Genomic DNA, 18,497 nt, shown 5'->3' on the forward strand with positions numbered 1-18,497 from the left:
GTCGTGGACGTGGACGCTACTTCAGCGGAAGACGAAGTCGAGCCCGGCGGCGGCCGGGCCGCACCACCACCACCGGCCCCCTCAACAGCACGACAAGGCGGCCTCAAATACTCCCGAATCGTACTTATGCAACACTCCTCAACCTGCGCCATCTTGGCCCCCCTCACCCCCCCAAATCTTATCTTTAATCCTCTGCGGCCACGCCTCCATCCCCTCCAACTCGTCCTCGTCCACAAGATTCAGGATCGCCGTCTTGGACATACGCGTAAACAGCTGCCGGAACCCAAATGCGTAACTAATCAGCAGCCAACCCTGCGGCATCGCCTCGCTGCCCCGGTGGATCCACTGCGGCAGCCACCGGTGCTCGACAAACAGCTCCAGCGGCGACGTGCACCGGTACCGCAGGCACACCTCGGCGATGGCGACCAGCTGTTCGAAAGTCACCTCGCGGGGCACCTTGTCATTGTGCATGTGCGCCGCGTGCAGGAGGATCGTCAGCGCCTGCTCGCGGTCGCCTTCGCGTTGCGGCATGCGGTAGAGCTTCGCCTCGGTGCCGTCGGGGCATATATACGCCGTCGGTGGCGGCGCGAGCTGGTCCGTCAGGTCCTCGTCGTCGTGGACCTCAATGTGCGCGTGCTCGGTGAACATCCTCTCGAATATGGGCGACGTCTCGGCTAGCAAAAACGACGAGACGCGATACCGCAGCACGGGCAGTGCTTCCGCCTCGTCATCGGCTCCGATATTCGCAAACTCGAGAACGGCGTCCCCGCGCGGCGCGACATTAAGCTCCTTCACCGGCCTCTCGTCCGTGACGCCCGATTCTCCCAGCTGCAGAACCCGCGTGAGCTCGATGAGATCCTGCTTCACGCGGTCGTGGTTCCTGAAGCGTATGTCGTAGAGCGGGAAAAAGTCCGGGCTGGGCGAGAACGTCTTGACGATGCTCGCCCTCCTCATCTGCTGGATCGCGGCGGCGCGGAAGACTTTATCCTGGAAGAGCGACTTCGCCATGCTCGGCGTGGCGTCGGGCTCGTAGTTTCGATACGTCTCTGATAGCGAGAGCTCGAGCGCTTCCACCAGCGACTCGACGCAGCCCTTCCAGTCGCGGACGGCAGACAGGCAAATCTCACGCATCGGGCGTGGACCTGCGCTCTGGCCGGTCGTCACTTCCGAGAGACTCCTCCCGCTAAACGAAGACCGAGTCACTATCGACGCAGGGCTCTGCGGCACCTCAAGCGACGACTCCCGTGACGGTCCCCGGCCTCCATCCGCCCACGCCGCCGCCGCCCCGGTCGCCCGCCCGGGCGGCCCGGGCGAGGGTGTGGAGTTGCGCAACAGGGCCCGACACAGGGCTACATGATCCTTGACTTTGGCGTATTCTTTATAGGCAGCATCAGCGTCCTTGCTCCCGAGCGTCAAGCCGACGCGTTGCGTCAACTGCTGAATCTGGCGAAGTTGGACGTCCGAATCATTCACGGCGCCGCTGCCGCTGCGGCTGCCGTAGCCCCCGCTGGCGGAGCTGGACCCACGGGACGAAATAGGTCTCCCGTCAATCGGGTCCCCGCCGCCAAACTCAAAATCGCCAAGTCTCTGTTCTTGTGGTGTCAGCGGCGTCCGGCAGCTCGAGCGTCTCATCGCCATTGCAAAACGTCACAGAGGGGAGTGCAGTGCAATGAGCCGGTGGGTCAGTGGTCGAGGAAGAAGGAGAAGGAGGAGAAAGTAAACGTGCAGTACGGAGTAGTGTGGGAACATTTCCGGGGGTTTGTGGAAATTTCAAAAACTCACCGTAGTGCTAGACCGACTTCCATCGTTCTTTGCCGAGCTGATGCTCGATATCTTGCGCAGCGCATTGCTCAACCGCCTAATCTTGGGAGACGTGGTCGAGGCAACATCGCTCCGGCTGCGTTGGCGAACCATCACTGAACCCCAAGCTGCTGCGACCCAGATGTGATGCGATGCGGCAGCGGCAGCGGCAGCGGCAGGGGACCGGCAGTCCGAACCCAGGATGCGCGAAAACGCAGGGATCACTCATTTCCCAAACATCCAGCGATCTGAGGGGAATGATGGAATTAGAGAAACTCGCAGTCTAACGGTGATATACTGTCGCTCAGTGTACCATAGTATAGTATCCGTATACTTGGGAGACAGACACGGGACGGACTGCTTCCCGGTTCTCAGAAACAATAAGAAATGGCAGCGAAACGGGACGGTCTTCAGACTGCGTTTCATGGGGCCACAGGTGAATGGCTTCTGCCTGGGGGAGGAATAAGCAGCTGCATCCTTTGGGGGGAAAGGGAGACCTCAGGAGGGGGCAAAATACGAGGACGTTTTGGGGGCCAGCCGGCCGGCCGGCCAGGCCACGTTGGGAATTTTGCCTTTTGCGGCTTGCCAAGCAGGGACCGCGGTGGCATTGTCATTGCCCTGGACCAGGACTCTCTGGAGAGCACCGGCCACCTGAAATAAGGCTGACTGCGGGGTTCAAACCACTGCATCCCGATGACGTAATCTTGCGTCCCCTTCCGAGACCCTTATCCTGGGTTGCACAAGTTACAACACCTCAGATGGCGATGCCTTCGCAAGTGGCATCTGGACATGGGTTTCAGGAGAAGAATCAGACAAAGTTCATCACTTGGCATCATCCCTGAGACTGACTGACGGCCTGATCCTCACATCAAGGAGTATTCACTCGCACGAACTCTTGCAAAGTGCTATAAAATAATGGCCTTTTTTTTTTTAAACGCTTCCCGTCTATCTGCTTACACTGACACTGATCATTGATGTCTTTTTTCCATTCCTTTGATGCGGTCATGCTGGCTTCCTCTGTCATCTCTCTTCAGAGACAGATGTCCAACCATTCCCCGCCGGGTATTTCATGACAATCGAAGCCGTCCTAAATACAGCCCTTGTTCCGTTATCATCCACACACCGTTCTTGCTTCCTCTCGATGTGCCCTATCCCCCATGGTATGACTTTGTTAACAAAAGGAAACTTGATGACGCATGCCTAACCGTGACCCATTTCGAAGACCGTTGCTGCAGATGCAATGAGACAAAAAATAAACCCTGCCGCCCGATATAACGCAACAGTGTTCCCCCCTTTTGAAATACCTCGATAGGGTGGGAGACGATAAGAAAAAAGACGATTGAGGCATAGCAATGACCTCTCCAATTTCCATGCTTGAGCCAATACCGTCTCGCTGAACTGGCATTCCTCCTTGTGCAATTCATCCATGCATTGCTGTCCGCAGATCCTCATGCTCATTCGCTGATCTGGTGTTTGTTTGCATTTGCTAGTTGTGGCCACCATCGAATGGCACTTGACCGCTACAAGCCCACCTGGTGAACAGTGTTCGTCGCCGTACTAACTCGATTCCCGAGTTCCCGCTCACCACCTCAAGGCCGCGAGGGCATTGCAGCATTTTTGCTACAACCAATGCCCAAACTCATTGCTCTAATCCAGAAGCAGAGTGTCCAATACTTGTATATTGCCAAAGTTTGCAATAGGGTAGCCATCCACGTCTGCAGAGGACACTCGTCTCAACTGCGCCCTATCCAAGAAAGCACGGGTAGCTTTCTGTCGTGCAGTGATAACCGCAGTCGTGTGTAATCGCGACGGTTTCCAAATACCTTTAGCCGCCCTTTCGGTCTGCATCGTGCTTGGGTGGCTGCTCGCTAGAAGCAAATCCGCCGTAGTTCTTCGTGTCGGCACCCTTTTTGCGACCCTTTGTGGCCTTCTGCCATGAGCTCTCAGGGCCGTGGCTTTCACTTTTGGCACTGCGGGTGTGGCCATTCTCTCGAACGCCATTGACCCTAGGAGATTGGGCCTGAGCCTGGCCGGAGCTGTGTGACTGTGACTGAGTCTGAGCTGTCGCCTGGGATGAGCGCTGGTTGGCCGTCGAGGATCGCTTCGGCGAATGAGTAGATGCATGCCCTTGCTTGGGTTCCTTTCCGACCGATCCCTTGCTGTCGTTCGGTCTGTGCCCTGAACCAGAAGGCTCGGCGTGAACTTTGGGTGCTGAGCTTTGGGAAGCTGACGGAAGCTGGTCAGTTCTCGATGCAAAGTCATTCTTTCTCACAACTGTCGGTGAAGGAGATCTGGTCTCGTTGATTGGCGACAGGTGCTGTGCGTCAATGCTCAGCTGGTGACCATTCATCCTATTTTCTCGAGTTGCGAGATCGAGTGGCGCTATTACTCCACTTTGCTGTCTCGATAGCGCTCTCTGGCGAAGAGATGGCTGAGTGCCATTTGCGACATCTGCATGTGGCTGCGTTTGCACTTGAGCTTGCGGTGACCAAGCATACTGATTCATCGACATAAGAGCAATCCTGTCACGGAATGAAGCGTCGTCGATCGCCTGGGACGCAGACTGTTGAGGTGCAGAAACAGAAGCTGGTGAGGCCGAGGCAGTCGCATTGGTGGTCGACGATGGTGTAGTAGTACCGTTAACAATCACCGGAGTCCGCTCAGACACGGGAGTCTGAACTGGTTCAGACCTAGGAAGAGCTTGGCCATCCAACTGATCTGAGCCGCAGCCGCTGATGCCGAGACCTTGAACTTGCAGCGTGTGTTCCTGAGACGAACGGCCTTGGTCGTCAGCTGGGTTTGAATCTGTCGAAACCACGACAGGGTTATGACGTTGCGATGGCGTCGAACTCGTGCGAAGAGATGATCCAGTGCCGTTGACTATCAAAGGCCGCGAGGCTGCTCGAGGACCGTTTGTACTGCCAGACGCAACCACCGGAGCGGATGCCACCGAGCTACCTCCGCTAGAGAACGCCCGAGCATGGCCAAGGGGAGACGGTGAACGAGATGTTCTTCGCATTCTGCGGTCCAGAATAGTCTGCGGGACCTCGGTTGACAACCTGCGACGTCCCTGGGCTGGCTGAGTCGTGTCCGCAAAGGCTATGGCGTTGGGCGCTACTTGGGAGTGCGCCGGGCTGGAGGCATCTGAAACGTAGTAACCCAAATAAGCTCCTTCGTCAGAGGCAGGCGAATTACTCGCTGGGGCCTGGGAGGCTTCGTCGTACTCAGCGTCGCCTGGCACGCCGTTCAAGACCGGGATTCCATTCACTTGCCGAGTGGGATTTGAACTGGTATTGACTGGCGTGCTGGTTCCTGGATAAGCCTGGTTGTGCTGTGCTGTAGGAGCAGAGCGGGAGGCAGGCTGTGACTGCGACCTGAGTGAGCTTCCGGAAGTTGACGCGCCCGACTCTGTTGTTGCTGACGATCTCTGAAGGCCTCTTCGATATTCTGGCGTACTAGTCGCCACTGTCGCCGGCGAAGAGGAATAGGCGAAGCTTGACTGGCCGTAATACGCCGCCATGGGGACTCCGTACATGCTGTACCAATCTTGAGGGCCAGCGATGGGAGCACTCAGGGGCGGATTGTCGAAGGAGTTGGTCCTGGACCGTTCTGGACCCTGCTGTGTAGCTGAAGAGGAACCCTGCATCCTTTGAGCAGCGTGCATTTGGGCGGCCATCTGAGCCTGGACTTGCTGATAAACCTGGGATTGAGTATAGAGCTGGAACCGAATGTTATTTTCTTGCTGAACCTGGGCGGCCATGGCTGCACCTACAAGCGCGGGATATTGCTGGTGGGACTGTGCCTGCTGCGCGTACCACGCAAGATCCTGGGGAGTCATAGCCACTTGTGGCATGTACATGGTGTTGGTATCGTAAGCGACGCTTGACGAAGCTCTCCTATTCGAGTTCGCATTCCGCTGGAAGTTGTTCGAGTGTCGGCCTCCACGGAAATTTCCACGGCCTCTGCCGGAGTGCTGCTGAGAAGAACTACGGATCATGACAGGCCTCGAAGTATTTGGAGGGCGCTGGAACACCGGGATCTCTTCCTTGGGGTAGACATATTGTTCGCAGCACTCGCCCAGTTTTCCTTCTGAGATGAGGTGAAATGCTCGTCGCAACTCCAGATGAAGTCCACGGAATGAGTACTCATCCGCAGTGTTACCCAGGTTGCGAGCGGTGTTGAATGGCTCCTCCACGCACAAATGGTTATTTATGCCAATGTGCCATCCCTTTTCCAGTCGCGTTGCCTTCCGTCCAAGACGAATCGATATAACGTACTTGTCGTAATCGAACTCGTGTGCGTAGAAGCGGAAGAACTGGAACAAGAGCTCACCCAAAGACGCCTCGTTCTTTGCGCCGTATCCACTCAGCTTTTCCAAGTCATCAGCGAATGCGCTCTCGGGCCCGCCATTCTTAGGGAGCCGCTGATGCTGTCGCTGGTGAAGGGAGGGAAGCACTGGCGGGTCGCGAAGTTGGAGAAATCCGATGATGAGGCAGATCCACGTGTAAGAACTGAGGGTACCACCAAATGCTGTTCCGATCAGTAAAGTGTACAAAGAGTCATGAGGTACGGCAACCCATACCGGCATCGTTGACGATCCTCTGCCGTGTCCAGTACTTGATAACCATGGCCAAGGGCCGCACTCGAGGATCGATCTCTACGTATGTTCGGACCATTCTCGTGTTCTCCAACGCCAAAGTATTGTTCACATTCATGTCGCAAGCGAGGCCGAGCTCGGGGTCCCACATCTTAACGATGGGAACTTTGGCGCCTGAGATGCAGACCACTTTTTCCATGCCCTCTGTCGTGGTTTATGTCAGCAGTGTTACTGTTGATTTCTGTCCAGAGAAATGGTTCACGTACTCTTCGCAAGCAATGCTGCAATCATGCAGACGTACTCCAAGTCCTTCCAAGGTGTTGTAATGCAGATATCAACTATTGAGACAATTAGCACTGCATCCCCAAGCACCGTTCGGGTATTATGAGAGCCGACGAACCATCCGCGTCGTCCGAGCAAAGCAAGTTGCCCGAGGAGCCGAAGAGGTGCACGCGAATGTCATTTCCAGGCCATTCCTCGTTGAACATCTTCTCCAGCTTGACGACAAGCTTTTGACGGTTTTCTTCAACCTTGTCGGTCGGTCGTAACCTGTCGTACAATTCCCGCATGTCTGTAGTCAGCTTCGTCTCCACATCTTCCGACAACTTGCTCTTGATCTTGTCGAGGCTGGTCTTATCCAGCTTGTCGCTTCCTATGCTGTAGGGCATACGCCTCTTCGAGTTGATCTGAGAAGTCTCATATTTGCAGCCGCCAAGCCGGGGAGGGAGGGGTCGTAATGAGGGAAGGTTGCTGTTGGTCTCTGAGTAGGCCGAGCGAGGAGAGTGGTTGTTTGTGGCGGTTGGCGAAGGTTCCCGCGACTCGAAAGAGAAGTTTCTAGCATGCTGTTGAGGAGTCGAGGGCATGGAGTTGGAGTGAGACTGTCCATTGCCGGTCCTGGCTGCAGGGCGTGCAGGGAGTGGATGTGAAAGCTCCGGTTGTTGCTGCGATGACTGCTGCATCTTGGGCGGAGCGTCCTTGCCTGTTATGACAGCGCGATCGCCTTTGTCTTTAGTCTGCACGGCTCTATTCCCATGGCCTCCTTGGGAACCCTTGGTTGAGGAAATTTCCTTGTTTGAGACTTTGGAGGATGATCTGGACCGAGGGGCCGCCTGGATCTGAGGGGTAGCCACCGTCGCCTGAGGAAGCGCTTGAGGTTGATGCAAGCCGCCTCCTCGTCCCGGTGAGACGAGATTAGTGTAGTGTAGCAACTGCGCTTGGTAGACCGAGGCTTGCTGCGGAAAGAGCAAGGGCCAGAAGTCTAGCTGGGCTGGAACGCGAGAGGTAGCGTCGCCGAAGTAGGAACCCGAAGTAGACGATGATATCGTGGGGGCTTGGATCCAAGGAGACGTTGGATATGTATGCTTGGATTCAGTTGTGGCAGCTCGACTTTCCATGGAGCGAGTCCTGGCTCAGCTTCCGTGACGAGGGCGAGCGGAATGAGTCGGGCGCGAGCGCAGGGCGACGAGAGAGGGAGATCGTTGAAGATCTGGCAGCAGGAGCCTATTCGTCGCGGGTAGAGCAGGGTCGAGTATGCAGAGGGTATCGAGGGTATCGAGAGGGCAGTAGAAGGGCTGAATTGGGTGCGGTCGAGTGGGAAGCGAGCGCTGTTCAGAGTGGTCGAGTCTCTTTCTTTTTCCTCCAAGATTGAGTCTTTGGCATAGACGGAGAGGGAATTTGGGAGGGAAAGAGGGTCGGGGTTTTTGTGATAGCAGCTGCTAAGGCAAGTAAAGGGCTGCTAGAGGAACGCGAATGAGCCGAAAGTATTCATGAAATTTCGCAGACTCGGTCTGGTGTAGTCGGTGCGAGGAGATATTGCTAAGGTAGAGAGCACACTCCTCTCTGTGTGTGGTCGTGTCGTGGAGGTGGTGCTCTTGGGGGGGGGAGGAAGAGAGAGAATGTCGTCGACGGCAGGAGGCGAAAGGAAAGAGGTGTGGAGTTTAGATCGGGGACGTTGGCCCAAAAGCGACAGGACTCGGGGGCCCTCGGGCGGTGGACCGCGAAATAACGCTGGGGGAGGAAGGGTCTAAGGGGGTGATGCGCACTGCGTAGTTGCCGCCACGGGATTCTGCGAGAAATTGTGATGTTAAGGTCTGTGAATCTGGTGAGTGACAAAGGAGCAAAATAACCAGCAACAGACAGGGTACAGTGAGGCAAAGTAGGATAGAGACAAGAAGGACAATTCTCAGAGGAGTGAGAGAATTGAATGATGTCCCGGAAGAGCAAGAGCGAAGGAAAGTGTGAAGGGGAGCGTTTCGTTTGGGGGTGCAAGGAAGGGAAGGTACCTCAACCCAGGGAAGGTACCGGGGGTGGGGAGAGGGTACCTCAGCAGCGAGTGGTGCAAGTACTCTTTACGCGAAAATAAGAGTGCGGCACTGGGTGTGTTTGGGGGGTACTTTTCTTAGGTAAGTCAGAAGGTACCTTGCCTCTGGCTGGGGCGATGATTGAGGAGAGCAGGGTGAGATGAGGTTCCTGAAGCGGCAAGGCCAATATCGGGAAAGTAAGGTAAGGCAAGGCAAGGTAAGGCGAGGTCAGGTAAAGGTAAGGTAGGGGCAGGTCCAGGTTTCCGTACCTTATGAATCGAGAGCCAGTCGAGTGAGAGCGTGGTGGTGCCGAGGACTCACTCGTCTGCGAATACAGCGAGGGGAGAGGAAGTCACAGAGTGTGTGTGTGTGTGTGTGTGCGCGTGTATCCACAGATGTGTGCCGCAGCGAATTGAGAATCGCACACACTGTGCAATGAGAGGAGCGCTTCTGTCTGTGGAAATAAAATAAGCCGGCCAGAGAGGCAGAGGTACCTCCTAAGAGACAGGGAGCGGGCAGTGAGTAAGAGTACCCTAAGGTAAGGTACAAGGGAGTGAGGCCGCAGTTCACTGAGGACTGCGCCAGAGTCAGTCTCGGTCCCGGTCCTGCTGGTTCCAGTTCAGTTTGCAGTTGCAGTCCCGGTTCTTCACCTCAGACTCTGCAAGGTCCAGTTCAGCGTTCAATGACTTCACCGAGGAGGAGAGTTGGGCAATGCAAAGCGAAGTGATGCTGAGGTTCAGGCATGACTGGGGTTCGGCGAGGCACGGTGCGTGGTGTGCTGCGGGTAGTTCTGGTGCAGCGTGTATGGTCACTGTGCCTGTCTGTGGTGGTTTGGCGGCACAATTCCTGCGACAGTTCCATCTGATTGCTGGTTTGGCTTAGTGGTCTCGTCTGGTGTGTGGCCCCGGTGCACTTTAAGAGGAGGGGAACATGAAATAAAGCGTGGTAGGGCCGCAGCAACTGACAAGTTGAACATCCCATCACATCAGCATCAGCAACAATAGCCAACTCGCCGGAGTGACTGGACGAACAACGATTGCCGGTCCAACCATATTTTCTGGATTGGAATACAGTAGCATATCTAATGAGCAGTGCTTAGTCGAGCCGGTGATATTCGTCTTGCTGCGAGGCAGAATATAATTGCCTGTCTGCTGAAATACCTAATGTCAAGAGATCAAAAACATTGAAAGTTGGATACTTCGGTACCTCCTCAGGTACGCCAAGGTACCGCAGTACCTTGAAGAGCGTGTCACCTCAGACATGAGGACTGCTTTAGTTGAGGACAGGAAGGGAGGGAAAGCACCACATCATATCTTGCACCTTCCTTCCTCGCCAAAGCCATATCATGACGCAGCAACGGCTATTGGAGGCAATGAGAACCAGACAGTTGGTTCTTGGATTGCTTCACGGGTTTGCCCCTTCCCCTGTGCTTCGAATTGCCGACTCTGGATTCTTCTCTTCCGTCTGTCATTCCCTCATTCAGTCGATATGGCCATGGTACTGGCCAACGCCAGGGACAAGGGAAGAGATACCTACCTTAGGTAGGTACTTCTCAAGGCCAGGTCAGTTGCAGCAGCAGCTACCTTACCTTACTCTGTAGACACCTTGAGGGGTTCACTCACTAGTCGTTAGGCCGCCTTCCCTTTCCCCTTTCTCTATCCGTACCTTGCGATGTCTGGTACGGATAGGTAGGCAATCTTGATAACATGGGAATTACATTACCGACCCGAGTAAGGAGTGCTCGAGGGGGGTCACTTTGGTCGCATCCCTTTACTGCGGAGGATGAAAAGCTACGACCACGGGTTGTACCATGTTCGACCCACAGTGCGTGCACGGAGCGCGCGGGCAAATCGCAACAGCACCAGCTCAAGTGGGGAAGACGACACACGCTTCACACGCTCTGTACATTTTTGGTGGAGGAGAATGCACATGCGGGATACGGAGTAGAGACCCCATGAATAGAGAGACTGAGAGAGAAACTGAGGATTCAATAGGGGAGGGGTCATTTCGCGGTCCTCGCGGCCTTGCGGGAGTCAGGGCTGGCCGCTTAACTCCCCATTCCCACCCTCGCATTGTCACCTGCATTATCCGCCCACGACTTTCTGCCCATCCCCTACCGTGCCGTGCGTGCTTGTCCAAGATACGGACGGATATGGCGCCTTGAAATTACTTTCCATTGCTTGCTCACTCGGCGTGTGGGATGCGTATGTATGGTAAGGTACGGAGTAGTTGGCGGCCAGACTCCAGACTCCAAATCCAGATTACCTTAGGTACCTAGCCCCCAAGATGGGCAAAGTACTTGCAGCTGCCGCTCCGCGAGTCCGTACCAACGTCGTGGTGTAAAACGGGCTACAGACAGGGGTTAAGGGTTAGACAGGCGCCACACACCCCTCCGACCACCGCTTGTCACTTTCTGCTTGGCTCCTGACGGGCCTTTCCTCTGTTGGGATATGACGTCGCAAAACCCGGCTACCTGTGGCTTGTCTTGGATTTTGGCGTTCTGGCCGGCACTAATTACTTTTGTGAGTGTGTGTGAGTATGTGTATACGTGTGTATGCGGATATTGGATATGCGTGTGTATATGTGTGTGTGTCTGTCTGTTGTGTCGTGTCGTGCCGTGTTAGATTGGACACTCCTCCCTGCTTTCCAGTACTATGTAATTATTTGTGGTCCGCAAACCGAGGCAAGAAAGCTGGAGAGAAACCTGGAAAGAAAGTAGCATTTATGCGTGTGCTCTCTGTGGCTCGGCAGCTGTCTCCCGTAGTGGGGGGAATTCGCCCTCACATTGGATTAATTCCTGCTCTATGACATAAGATACTGTAGTTGTACTTCCTTTGCCTATACTTTGAACATTTCCCTTCCGTCTGTCTCCCACCTAATTACCACCTTACTAAGGTAAGTAGTTACCTCCATGACGGTCCGAAGGCAAGTGCGCCCCAATGTATCTTATCTTAGTAAGCGTGCAGACAAGCAAAGCCCCGCTTAGAAGCACTCAAGCCAATATTCCAATGTGAGGGATTTGGCAAGGTCATTTGGGAACGTGGATGTGGAATGGGGCCCTGCCTTCCTCATGTCCCCTGCCTCCCCGTGGAAGGGGGAAGGAACTTTCTGGGACCGGAGCATGTGCTTGCCCGCTTGCTCAGGTATCCGTACTTACTACCTACCTTACTCCGTACCGTACCTGCTTGCCTGGGCTGCATCTGCTCCTGCGCCTGCGCTGCAAGCCTGCACCTCCCCTCCTCTCCCCTTGCCTTGCCATGCACGTTTCGACCGCGACCGCGCCTTCCACCTTGGACATGCTTGCCCAGACATGGTGAAGAATGAGGGCAATGTCTCGAACAGAGGGAACACCATACATTTTTACATAGTCGTGAGGTACTCGATATTACCTACTTGAACTTCGTATCAACAACGGAGGAAACAAACCCACATTCTAGACGCTCGCTTGATTTCCGAACGTCAGGCCTGAACGGCCTGCACCTCCCTTTTTTTTTTTTTCGTCCCGCCTCGTAAAGTCGTTCATCTTGTCTTGTCTCGCGTCCTGTCGCTTGTTCGCTCCCTCTTATTTTATTTCCTAACGGATATTTCCATTTCCCATTGCTCCCGCCTCCCCTGCCGGCATCATCTATTTCCACCACCTTAAAATTATCAGGGTCCCGATACTATGGCCACCTGAATATCTTTCTAGGAACCCAGTAGCTAGTGGGGTCTCTCTGTACGCATCCTGGCTCCCAGAGACACGACAGCATCTGCCGCCACAGCCCGCAGACAACTCGAGGGCTTGTCGAGACTCGAGGAGCCTACTAGAGGCCTGTTCGGCAACCCATTTCGACGACCCCCGATGCCATGGGCCCCAAACCGTCCAAAGCCGAGCCAACAATGGACCAGAATCACCAACGCGCTTCCCAAAGCCCGGTCGTGTTTTCGCGTTGCCGGTCTCCGCAACTCACCCCGTCTTCCACTTCCTCGACCGCTTTCTCGTCTTTCTCTGTTCACTCCTGATCCAATTCGTCTCGGACCCTCCCTCTCCCCGGTCGACCCCTTCTCCGTGCGTCTCGCCCATCCTCCATGGCCTGCCATGGCTATTCTAAGCCCCAAGATCCGGCATGAGGGAGCCTCGCCCTTTCCAATACCAGTGCGCCGATCCAGTCATACGCCGAAGCTTCCCCGCCAGACCACGCCATAACACCAAACGACTCCTCCAGTATTTCTTCCTAGCGAGTCGGTCAATTCAGGCGGTCTTACAATGCCGACGCCGCCGCCTGGAACACCAAAACCGCACCAGGAATGTCAGAATTTGCGTCAGCGACGACACCTGAGTTGGCACAGGACGAGAGCACGAGCAACAGCACCTTTTGGGGCTGACACTTGGCTTTCCTCAGCTGAGGAGGAAGGATTCGGCCCTCCTCCGACCGAATTCCCCAGTGATTTAGACTTCGAAATAACAGTCAAGTGCCCCTCACTGTCGAGCCGTCCATCAGCTATTCGCCCGTCTGCATCGCCTCCTCGGTGATTTAGCACAACGACTCAAGCGCTCTGAAAGGGTCGTCACATTGCTGCGTCACGGCGCCTAGCAAACCTCCCTCTCCTTTGGAGTATATTGTCCAATCCAGAGGCCACGGATCAAAACTTTGAGATGTGGCAATTTGCACGCACTGACCTACTCCGTCGCTTCAACGAGATGCTCTAATTCTCCAGTGATGGGCTATTTGAGTGAGACATTCATTCAGCTTCGAAAGAGCAAGCCATAGTATCGCCGCGCCCGCTCATCACAACGCTTGGCATCACCAGAATTGATCACAACCAGAAGTAACCCACGACACTCATAGACCCGAACTGTCCTTAACCTCATTCTATTCGAAGTAGCAGGCCCCCATCAATGTTACTTCCCCCGTTGTGGATTGGTCGGGACGGCCCTTTAGCTTTGCGGCTGGCTGTCAAGCCACTTATACACTTCCGCAGCCATGTGGCTCCAGGTTAGAGAAGGGCTGGGAAGCGGCCATAATCCGTTAACAGACAAGCAACCAGGGCGAAATGTCTCTGAGAGATGCTAGATCGAGAAGGGGCCGATGCTTGGCGATTGGGTTGCTTGACCTCGTCCAGTCTTCCCGCCTCAAGTAAGACAATGACCTTCTCTCAATGCAATGCAACTACTTCCAGCCGATCTATCGTTCGGATTTCCAAGTCACACACACTTTTACGTACAAAAGGCTGTGCCGGCTCACTTGGGATCCAACCAGCACAGAGCATCGCCAACTAAGGTGTCAATCGGACATTGTATACCACCGCCACTGCTACTAATGACCCGAGATTGGGGCCCTGTCTTACCTGGCTTGTAACTGCAAACAGGTAACCAAGACCGCTTGGTCGAGACTTCCCGTTCAACAATTCCATCTACGAGTCGAACGTTGCTATGATGGAACATTCTACTTGTTGTCACGTCGTTGTTTCTTTGCGCTAATGTCTTACACCACTAACCTGCTAAGGCTACTTGACAGTTCTCCCGTTTTCAACCAGAACTTAAAGTTGGGCACTTGCCGGCAGCTCTAATGCCCCACATTGAAAGGTGAAGAAGGCTCAGGACATTACATATGTATCGAGAGAATCAAAAAGTCCTTGAGCTGGACTCTTGACCAAACTTTGCGGCTGAATTGCGCAACGTGGCTGCTGTTCATCTCACAAGCGTACCTGGCTGGTCGCCATCTCCGACGTCATTGCTTCGACTCGGACGGTATTCAATGCACGCATTGATGCAGCTTCTGGTTGCTCAAACCACCACCTTAGTTGAGTCGCAGAGAGGGACGGAATAAGCTAGACGTGCGCTCGTCATTGGTCGGGACCTAGGAACGGCCATTACGCTTCAAGCCCACCTCCTTACAACTACGGATACTATACGGATGTCTCCATGAGCTGGAGTGACGAGAGTGTTCTGCAGGCGCCCGACCGAGCGGGACCAGTGTGATGAGAAGCAGAGGTGCACTCGCGGCTACTCATTCCCAGATGCGGTGCAACCCTCCGTCGGATGGCTCCCACCGCGGGGCGCAGGATACATACGTATTCTGCCAGTGAGCTTCTACGCAGTATGTATTGTGCGGAGCTGACCTGGTAACCGCAAGTGCCATCTTTGGTCGCTTTTCGAGAATAGCATCGGCAGTCCGGCTCGGACTGCCAGCTCCGAGTTGGGGTTTCCCACCTTTCCCTACCCGGCAACACGAGCCAGAGGCAATTGTCCACGTTCATACAAACCCCGCGGAGCAAAGAGACAGACACCAGAGAACGGCCACGTTTTACATAGCGTCAACCAAAATATTTCCTACGAGGGACAGACGGCTTCCAGACCGGGCAGAGATGAATCTTCCTAGCACTCGCAAGAAACCTGCAACAGTCTAGACTCTCAGCCACCCGCACCGCCATGCCGCTCTTTACAAGGTTTGTCAACTGAGACTGCCCGCCAACTCAACTGTCTTTACGATACGTCCGCAATCAAAACGTACGGCGGAAGACGATCCGTGAACGCTTCCCGCTCCCCACATTCCTCCCGCCGCTTTCCTTGAATCTAGGGGTGCGCAGATCGACGTCAGTTCCACCAATCTGCTGTTTGGACCGAATTCTCCTTGTCGAATGGGGCAAGTTCCAAAAGCTCCGATTCACCCAAATATTGGGCTTCTCCGGAACTTGGCACATTTCTTTCGGCCTCAGCTTGCCGGCGGTCCTTCGATGATTTTGATGCTGCAAATGAAGCGCGACCACCGGCAAGTCGTATGATAATATCGAAGTTGAACAGAGGCTGCGGTTGTGGTTGCGATGAGCCCACCTCAGGCCAGGCAAAGCGATGACATTCATTTTGGGACTCCATGCAACCTCCCTGCTTCCCAAGCGGACCACTACGGCTGGACAGTTCCATGTTTCAACTGTTGGTTCCTGTCTCTGTCAGAGACTCTCTCCGCTCAGTCGAATTGCGGCAAGCCAGGGGCCAAAATCTTCTATGACATCTTTGATGGCTGTAGCGTCAATTGCACTGTCTCCGCAAGACTCCGCCCAAATTCCTCCATGGCCGTTAGAATACGATCAATTCACTTGCAAGTTGCTAGGCTCTCGTAGTACGGGCAGTTTTAGGGGAGTCAGGACGTTGCTATCGCCATTTTGAGTTCGGTGAGCTGTATCGAGCGGTTGAAGTGAGTCGTGCCTCGATGAAAACACACTTGTTTCGACGGGGATTGGCCATCCAGGAATGCGGGCGCGTCCCAGCAAGGTCGGCACCCCCTCGGACTTCGGATCGCAGACTCTACAAGACTCAGTCATATTTGGTCTCTCTTCTGAGTTGTGAAAGCCCGGCTCGATTCGGGGCATCCAGCCCGCCTCAAGGAATGGAAAGAAAAAAACAAAGCCAAGTAAACCTGTTCCCTAAGATTCCTTGAAAAAGCTCTCCGATATCCGGCGATCCAGAGCCAACAGTATCTCGGTCTGAAGTCTCCTTCATCCATTTCAAGACAAGCTCCCGCATCTTTAAGTAGGAGCGAAACAATTGTCTGTTCTTTTCGAGTCCCTTGTTTCCTTCCTCGGGAGAGGCGCAGGGCGCGGAAAATCAGAGGGACCGATCTTCTGCAACCTTGGGAAAACACCAGGCTGTACATCAACCGCCCAAGTCTCTAATGCAGCGATGAATACCATCCGAGAGGATTCTCCTCCCAATCAGGGGTTCTACAAAGGTCAGGTCAAGCCAAGCCGACAGGCAGCTTCAGCCTCGCGACGTGGTTCTCTCCGTGGTTCGGCCAGGAGCTCAGGGCGCTCGCTAACCAAACATGCGACGCGCCCTGTATCGAAGGTTTCAGGAAAGCTCCTCAGAGCTTCTCGCCGTTCCCCCTACCACCAGTTTCTCAAAGGTGGTCTCTTGGGGTGCCGCCCGCCACCTTGCGCATGCCGGTCATATTTCTCTTCTCTTCCTTTCCTTCTTCTCACTGCCTCTCTGCCATCTACGTAAAGTCAATCTTGCATTTGCATTACATCTGCACGCCGTCTCAACCCAGTTGATCCTTGCCGGTTTATTGCTTCTTTTCCCGCACCGCCTGTTCTTGCCAGCCGCATCCCGCAGAGTCGTTGCTTTGCCTGAGACGTCTCTGGTCTTGGAAACAAGATACATACCATCTATCGCATTGCTGTTACCCATACTCAACGCGCGCACCCACCCACCCACATACAAACACACATATCAAAAGAAAAGATCAATCACTATGCTATCGAGCTTGACAACCAAGATCGCCCTGAGGAAGGTGGGCCTGAACAGCAAGAGCTTCGACTTCAGCGGCGTCGGTGGCGGTTCGACAGACTCGAAGAGCAGCAAGAAGGGCTCCAATGCTGGCCTCGACGACGACGCGGCGGACGGGAACGCGGGGGGCTGGCCGGCATGGATGTCGATGAAGTCGTTGCCCATCACCGTCGCGCCGTGGTTCTCCCCGCCGCCCCCGCCGGTCCCCATCGGCGAGGTCCCGAAGATTGGTGAACTCGCCCCGCTGGACCGCGATAGGCAGCTCGAGTTTGGCCGTGGCCGTCCCGTTCTCGTTGTCTTTTTACGCTGCGTTGGTTGTGCTTGTACGTTTTTTTTATCTCGTTGTTTTTCCCCCATCCATTTCCAGCCATTACGTGATATACCATTCCGATATTTCCTCTTCAGCAAGCCTCATCGTGACTAACATCTGCCTGTTCCTATGCAGTCGCCCAGAAGACTTTCCTGGCCCTACGGGACCTGGCCAACAAACACGCCCGCACCCTAACCTGCATAGCCGTCTCCCACTCTTCCCAGGCCGCGACCAACAAGTGGATCGACATGCTCGGCGGCGCCTGGAACGTACAAATCGTCATCGACGAGGACCGCGCCATCTACGCCGCCTGGGGCCTGGGCTTGGGCAACGTGTGGTACGTCTTCAACCCGACGAGCCAGGTCCAGGGCTGGAAGGAGAAAGGGTGGCTAGGGGAGAAGGTGGCCGGGGCGATTCAGCGGACGTCGGGAGCTTCTGCTGAGAACGCTGCTTTCGCCGCTGCGAATTCGAAGAGGCAGCCTCCGCCGATGGAGAGGAGGGCACGGGAATGAGCGGCGCTTCGGCTGTGAGCGTTGGCGGTGGGGAGGACGGGGAGGGAGGGGCGAGTACGGTTATGGGGAATAAGTGGCAGACTGCGGGCGCGTTTGCTGTTGATGGGCGGGGACTGTTGTTTGGGGTGGTAAGGCTTTGCGGGCTGATGATCCGATGGATTTGGAGATGGGGGTTAAGGTCTTGGGGGTGTAGACGGAGGAGGTATCGGGATACGGGTGTCCTTCGGATGGGACTGGCTGAGGCGTGTAAGTACGGTGGTAAGGCGTTTTGATAACGGGTTTCGGACTGAAGGAGGGTTGGGCGTACTTGTTGGTCTTGATAGCGCGGTTTGGATATACAATGATGTGATTCAAGATTACAATTTTTCCTGGTGACGTGATGGCTTCTAACTTCACAGATCATGAGGTCAAAGGCCCGGAAATCAGGTAGTGGCGGACTCTCCTATCCATGAAGGAGAACTCCTACGAGGCGTTGAGAGGAGTGTTGGATTCCGGAGTGCTTTTCCCAATGACATTGCGCCTGTTTGTCCTTACATGGAGGATATCGATGGTGAAACCAACCGGTCCAATCGTATGTACTGCTACTCTTAGTACGTTGACCTCCTTCCAGCATCAGACGCGGGCTGACGGAAGTTGAAGTAGAAGAATCACAGCAGAAGCGAGTGTTCCATGGAGATCCATTTTTGCTGGCAAGATGGGAGATCAGTGCCCG

General features: G+C 54.9%; 3 protein-coding genes across 3 annotated transcripts; 1 reads left to right on the forward strand and 2 right to left on the reverse strand.

Moving 5' to 3' along the window:
• Window positions 1-138: 138 nt before the first annotated feature.
• N0V96_010261 (uncharacterized protein) lies at window positions 139-1,914 on the reverse strand (the record flags this gene model as incomplete). Its single annotated transcript, XM_053198885.2, has 2 exons — window positions 139-1,587; window positions 1,783-1,914. 2 exons carry the CDS (start codon window positions 1,912-1,914, stop codon window positions 139-141), a joined length of 1,581 nt encoding a protein of 526 aa, XP_053043630.2.
• Window positions 1,915-3,625: 1,711 nt separating this feature from the next.
• On the reverse strand, window positions 3,626-7,356 carry N0V96_010262 (uncharacterized protein; the record flags this gene model as incomplete). The annotated part of the gene is made up of 4 exons (XM_053198884.2): window positions 3,626-6,330; window positions 6,383-6,601; window positions 6,664-6,735; window positions 6,798-7,356. The coding sequence occupies 4 exons, from the start codon at window positions 7,354-7,356 to the stop codon at window positions 3,626-3,628; spliced, it is 3,555 nt and encodes a 1,184-aa protein (XP_053043629.2).
• A 9,572-nt stretch (window positions 7,357-16,928) lies between these two features.
• On the forward strand, window positions 16,929-17,785 carry N0V96_010263 (uncharacterized protein; the record flags this gene model as incomplete). The annotated part of the gene is made up of 2 exons (XM_053198883.2): window positions 16,929-17,286; window positions 17,409-17,785. 2 exons carry the CDS (start codon window positions 16,929-16,931, stop codon window positions 17,783-17,785), a joined length of 735 nt encoding a protein of 244 aa, XP_053043628.2.
• Window positions 17,786-18,497: the final 712 nt, after the last annotated feature.

This window comes from Colletotrichum fioriniae (assembly GCF_027942845.1).
Source record: "Colletotrichum fioriniae strain IMI 355084 chromosome Unknown scaffold_14, whole genome shotgun sequence".
Taxonomy (NCBI): Eukaryota; Fungi; Ascomycota; class Sordariomycetes; order Glomerellales; family Glomerellaceae; genus Colletotrichum; species Colletotrichum fioriniae.